Below are 6,676 nucleotides of genomic sequence, written 5' to 3'. Positions count from 1 at the left end.
ATGGATGTGAATGGGTGCCGTCAGAATGAGAGTCCAAACAGCTGATAAAAACATCACAATAATCCACAGCACTCCAGTCCATCAGTTAACATCTGGAGAAGACAAAAGCTGAAACAAATCCAGCATTAAGACGCTTTTAACAAAAAAATATGAGTCCATAATCCATAATAACGTTTCCTCCAGTGAAAAAGTGCATCTGCTGTCGTCTCTCACATCAAAATCCAGCCACAGATTTGTTTATCTGTGCAGATTTCTCTCCTGATTCACACCAGACCACTTTGTCACCGGAGGAAGCGTTATTATGGATTATAGACTCTATGGTATTTTAGTTAAAAACGTCTTAATGCTGGATTTGTTTCAGCTTTTGTCTTCTCCAGATGTTAACTGATGGACTGGAGTGCTGTGGATTATTGTGATGTTTTTATCAGCTGTTTGGACTCTCATTCTGACGGCACCCATTCACATCCATTGGTGAGCAAGTGACGCAATGCTACATTTCTCCAAGAAACAAACCCATCCTAATCTCGGATGGCCAGCTAATTTAATTTCTGGCTGAACTATTGCTTTAACTTGAAGCGGCAAAAGCGAGTGTTTTGAAGTTTGACTTCTGTTTGCTTCGTCCAGCACTGAACATGAATTCCGTGTTTGTGTTTGATGCTCTGTGAATCAATGAAACCCTCTGAAGATGTTCAGGGCGCTGATGTTGACTCAAGGTTTCCCATTTTTAAGAGTTTTCTTCTAATCAGTCAGTGCTTCAGGCGTCTGCAGTACATTAACAGACATTTAGATGCTCTCAGATGGTGTTTACGCTGCGGGTCAGTCCACGTATCCGCTCCATAAACCGTAATATGAAGGTGAATGTCAGTCTGGTTCTTTGTATTTCTAACATGTTGTGTGTGAATCTTTGATGCCTTTCATCCATAACAAAACAACTTGAAGATGGACTGCTGCAGAATCATGTCCTAAAGCTTTGACTTACTTCAGATCAATACGGGAAGAGCGTATTGAACAGTCATATCTTTTAACCTGTGATTACTCAGAAATCATTTAAAAGGTTTGTTTTCTGTCTAGCTACGGTAAGTACATGCTTTTAGTGGAAGAATAAAGAACTGCACACGTTTTTTCTTCAACTATTGGATTGCATCTTTAAGCATTTCAATGTATTGTAAACTGTCATGTTTCTTTTAGATGAACTTTCTTGTCTTTGTGTTATCATAAAGGAGTGATGCACTTTTCCAGAAATATGACTATTAGCCAATAAGGTAACATTTGACCCCTGCAAAAATATAAGAAAATAGATCCACATAGACGGGCAGCCGGGGTTGTTATTGTAAACTAAAACTAAATCTATTGAAATAAAGTTAATAAAATAAATAAACTATAAAAAAAGCTTTAAAAACTCAAATGAAAGAAGGTGAATGTTACTAAAACTTAAATAAAATAAAACTAAATATTAATGTATTTAAAAAATGTCAAAAGCATATAAAATGTGATTTTTTTTAAAAATTCAAAATAGAAATAATATGTATTCTTGTTTTCATAGATAGAAAAATGGAGGATGTTTGATGTCTGTTATAAAAGTATGTTTACTGAACGGTTTCATTGTTAAATAAAACTATACAAAATAAATTGTATATTGAAATGACGTAATAAATAAAATAAAATAATAATATTAGACGAAAACTGAAGATAACTGAGATAAGTTTAATTTGACTAAAATAATTAACCAAATTAAAACTCAAATAAAAATAAAGCTACATATAAATATGAAAAACAAAAAGCACATAAAAAAATTACTCAAATTAAAGTGAAAAATAACTTAAAATATTAATAAATGCTATAATAATACTAAAATAACACTACTGGCAACAACGTGGACATCCATCAGCAAATGTTAGTGTTTTAGCATGTGAACGTTTATTGCATTTATGCATGTGATTTTTCAAAAATATGACAATAATAAGTGAATGAATGAATATAGTAATGTTTGACCCTGGCCAAAAAAAATAAATTGCATAATGGAAGTATATGGCAAAACAAATCTGACAGCGGTGTTTAAATTGACAGTGTTAGTGTGTTGTGCTTTGCATTTATTCTTATTTATAGATTTGCATTTGGACGTTAGATGCATGCAATAAAATTCACTGTTGCCATAAAACTGAACCTGAACTACCATGAGATGTTCAAAGCCTTGTCGTCTCTATTTCGGACCCAAGCAGAACATGATCATGAAGAAACGTCTGAATCTCTGAGCTGCTGATTTCATCTCTCGTCTCCATCCATTGGAGATGTGTTTTCAGACATGGCTGTTGAGCGTGTGTTTTGCTCTCCGGTCTCAGCAGACTCCCTGTTCAGCGGCCTGGGCCTCGGCGCGGTGGTGGGGCTTGGCGTGGCGGCTCTTCTTCTGCTGCTGGTGCTGGTGGACATCAGCTGCTTCTTCCTGCGTCAGTGTGGCCTGCTCATGTGCATCACCCGCAAGCTCTGCAGCAAGAAAACCTCCACCAGCGGCAAGAGCAAAGAGCTGGAGGAGGGCAAAGCTGCGTATCTGTGAGTTCATCGGCGTTCGTTTGCATGAGTGCCGTCGGTTCTCGGTCCGTCCGTCTTTCTCGTGCGCTCGTCATTGCACTGGATCTTTCGTTAGATGTGATGGATGACTATTTGTGAGTTTTTAATCAAATTCATGCAGCCTTGGTGAGCAGAAGAGACTAAGTAACGATTTACAGACCCCAAACATTAGAACAGTAACTCAGAGACGTTTGGTTGAAAAAACGTTGTCTTTGTGAGAGTGTTTGCATCGTTTAGCATCATTTCAATGATTTTATAATCATTTTAACATTTACATTTGAAGGGCTGCTAATGAAGTCATCATCTGTCTCCTCTGAATCTGATGATTGATAGAAACTGACAGTCATTATCTAATAATGAGGGTTGAATTCCACCCTCAACTTACAGTAAATTATTTCATAATATATTCCCATTACCATTAAACACTATTAATAATATGCACATATAGATATGCAGTAATGGGCTCGTTTAATAACGTTCTGCCAAGTGAGTTCAGTAAATGATCAGACTTGCTTTAGCATTAGACAGACCTCATGAGATTCATTTGCTAATAAAAGACTGAGTCTATTGATCTGTTTGCATTAGCGGCGCATTAAGTCCCACGTTGGTGGGTTTACTGTCATAATCGTCTTATGGAAGATTCTTTCAGATATTATTGCTCACATAAACAGTTGAAGTACTCGCTATAGTGTGATTAGCACTGAGTCAGAAGTCAAAATAAAATGTGATTGAGATTAAGGAGGACATCATAACATGCCTTAGCATCTTTTTAAACTTAAGCATCTTTAATAGATACATGTAGACGATTGTGTTCAGAATGGAATACAATGTTTTATGAATAGTTCACCCCAAAATTTAATTTGCTGAAAATGTGCTCACCCTCAGGCCATCCGAGATGCAGATGAGTTTGTTTCTTCATCAGATTTGGAGAAATGTAGCATTGCATGTAGCATTGCATCACTTGCTCACCATTGGATGTGAATGGGTGCCATCAGAATGAGAGTCCAAACAGCTGATAAAAACATCACAATAATCCACAGCACTCCAGTCCATCAGTTCACATCTGGAGAAGACAAAAGCTGAAACACATCCAGCATTAAGACGTTAAACAAATATGTGTCTGGATTTTAATGTGACTTTAACTGATGGACTGGGGTGGTGTGGATTACTTGTATTATTGTGATGTTTTTATCAGCTGTTTGGACTCTCATTCTGACGGCACCCATTCACTGCAGAGCATCCATTGCTGAGACACTGATGCAATGCTACATTTCTACAAATCTGATGAAGAAACAAACTCATCCTAATCTTGGATGGTTTGAGGGTGAGCACATTTTCATTTTCCTCCAATTCTGCCGCCACCCATTCACTGCAGAGCATCCATTGCTGAGACACTGATGCAATGCTACATTTCTACAAATCTGATGAAGAAACAAACTCATCCTAATCTTGGATGGTTTGAGGGTGAGCACATTTTCATTTTTACCTGAACTTTTCCTTTAATGCAGTATATACCTGAAGGAGGAGAACGGCAAGGAGGTGCTGAAGCCGGACTTGATCGAGATCAAGGTCCACACGGACAACAGCATCCACACAAAACAGGACGACAGCAAAGCGTAATGGAGCCCGGAGACGATCCCAGCCCGAACAAACTCAGACCAAATGCAGAAAGCAGAAAATATCATAACAGAGAAACGAAAAGATAAGAAAGAAGGGTGTGTAAATATGTTCAAATGCAAACAGAGACTGCGTTTTTGTGATAAATCTACTGTCCTTTATATTCACGATGACTCCAGCGCTACTTTTCGGTTGGCGTTTGCGTCTTGATGTTTTTTTGGTTTGGCCGTGGAGGATCTCAGAAATATGTTTCCAGACCTTTCTTCTACTTTCCAGGCATGTCGAGTCAGATTTTTTCTGCCCAGCGGGACGTTGTGTTGTGTCTATAGTCTTGATGATTTCAGATTCTGGGCTTCTCATCTAAATGTGTTAAGAGACTTCATGGGTTTTTGGCTTTTTCGATGTTTTGGTAGGACTTTTCCATGGGGAAAATCCAGATGGATTGGATTTCTTCTATTTTTCCAGGCGTGTCCGGCGAGAACTAGGTGGTGCGTCTTATGTATGTCGAATTCTGAAGCTTGTTTTCCATTTCGTCGTCATGAGTTTTAAACGCAGGGGTCACTTCGCAAAAGAAACCTGGCAAAACTTTGTAGTAAAGTGACTTTGTAGTTTGGATTTGCTCAACTGCCATGATGCCAGATGAAATGCTCTTATTAATTTATGCTGATTAATGTGTGCATGTGTGAGTGTATGTGAGAATGAGTACGCAAATACACAAACAAAGATGCGAATGTTTGACAGACGCTTTGTGAGCGCAGTGTTGCTAGAGTTTGCTTTAATTCGTTATTCAGGTAGTTGCTGTGAACATGTCAACAGTTTAATTAATTTGCTCAGGAATTATATATATATATAATTTTCAGTTTTCCTTTTAATTTTAGTTTACATTTTTCTAACGTATTATGTGATTTAGATTTTGCCATTTTTATTCATTTTAATACTTTGGCTTAAACGTATTTTATTTTGCGTAGCTTCTAAAGCTATATTACTAATTCCGTTTGTTTTTGTAATTGTAATATAATATTTATATTTTAATTCAATTTCATGACATTTATTAATATTCATTTATGTTTTTATATTTTTCAGTTTTCATTTTAGTGTAATTTTGGGTAATTTTATTATGTGCTTTTATGTTTATTTAAAATTTGGCATCTTATATACACTGCAAAAAATATTTTCTTCCTTAGTATTTATGTCGTGTTTTCTGGTATAATTATATAACATTTATTGAATCAGGATGCATTTACTTGACAAGTAAAACGACTTAAGATATGTTGTCTTGTTTTCTAAAAATATTATCCAAATTTCATTAGTTTTTGCTTAAAACAAGCAAAAATATCTGCCGATGGGGTAAGAAAAATAATCTTAATTCAAAGGCTAAACAAGATTATTTTTCTTACCCCATTGGCAGATATTTTTAATTGTTTTAAGCAAAAACTAACAAAATTTGGATAATATTTTTCAGAAAACAAGCCTCATTTTACTTGTCGAGTAAATGCATCTTAATTCCAGAATTTGTAGATATTCATACAAGAAAACAAGACAAAAATACTAACGAAGAAAATCACCTTTTGCAGTCTTTATTTTTGTTTTATTTTTATTTTTAGTACTTGTAGTGCTCCAAGGCAGCATTTAAATTGTATTTTAATTTTAAAACTTTTATCTAATATTTATATATGTTTTGCTTTATTTCAATTAACGAAGCGTATTATAATTTACAACACGTATTGCCACAAGAACACATGCTAATTGTGTAACACACGCTGTCAGTCATTCGTGTCTGTGTATACGTGTAGCGTGAGATTCTGGTCGATGTTGTTGATAAAGGCAGCGTTTGCCACTCGAGCCACTTTAGTTCTTATTATATTTGATATATTTTACTATGGTTCACAGCTGTTTGTACATACATGAGTGTGACGTATGATGTAGTGTTCCTGTATAACACGTGTTCCCAGAACATTAGGAATGAAAAGAGTCTCTTCTGTGGGTCGTTAATGGAGCAGCAGGGCATTATCTACCAAATCTGTTTTGTAAAGTGTTTGTAAAGCCTGTATGATGTCAATGAAACCACTCACACCTGCTTATGAAGTTGCAAAAAAAAAAAAAAAATGCAGTTTGCATTGCATTTTTTTTAGTGAAGACATACAAACCATCTGGATAGAAAACATCTGTTGCTATCTTTTTTTCTCTCTCTCTCTCTCTCCAGAACTCCATGTATGTGAAGTACTGTATTCATTACATTAAGCCAGAAATGACAAAAGAGAAAAATGTTACATTAATCATGAACTGTTTCCAGCTGCTTCTGTGTTTCAGTCTCATTCAGATGCGTTTCTGTTCAAATACTCTATGCATAACAGAAAAGTCTCTTGCTTTGTTGTTCTGGGTGATTGAAGCTCTTTTCTTCCGTGTGTGCCGCAGGTCTTTAGTTGATGGAGAACATCTGAATCCTGATTTTACCACTGGAACACCTGTTAAAACTGTACTTTACCGCTGTAAA

General features: G+C 36.0%; 1 protein-coding gene across 1 annotated transcript in view; it reads left to right on the top strand.

Annotated features, from left to right (window-relative positions):
• Nucleotides 1-4,974, top strand: part of LOC107593815 (neural cell adhesion molecule 2) — a 62,707-nt gene extending 57,733 nt beyond the window's left edge. The window contains exons 14-15 of the mRNA XM_016283693.1: nt 2,340-2,559; nt 4,081-4,974. Coding sequence (XP_016139179.1) covers nt 2,340-2,551 — 212 coding nt within the window. The 3' untranslated portion in view covers nt 2,552-2,559; nt 4,081-4,974. The remainder of the gene's footprint in view (nt 1-2,339; nt 2,560-4,080) is intronic.
• The last annotated feature ends 1,702 nt before the right edge of the window (nt 4,975-6,676 follow it).

Source organism: Sinocyclocheilus grahami, unplaced genomic scaffold (genome assembly GCF_001515645.1).
Source record: "Sinocyclocheilus grahami isolate Dianchi unplaced genomic scaffold, SAMN03320097.WGS_v1.1 scaffold176.1, whole genome shotgun sequence".
Classification (NCBI taxonomy): domain Eukaryota; kingdom Metazoa; phylum Chordata; class Actinopteri; order Cypriniformes; family Cyprinidae; genus Sinocyclocheilus; species Sinocyclocheilus grahami.
The sequence above is the reverse complement of the archived record's forward strand: the minus strand, read 5'-3'. Positions and strand labels throughout refer to the sequence as shown.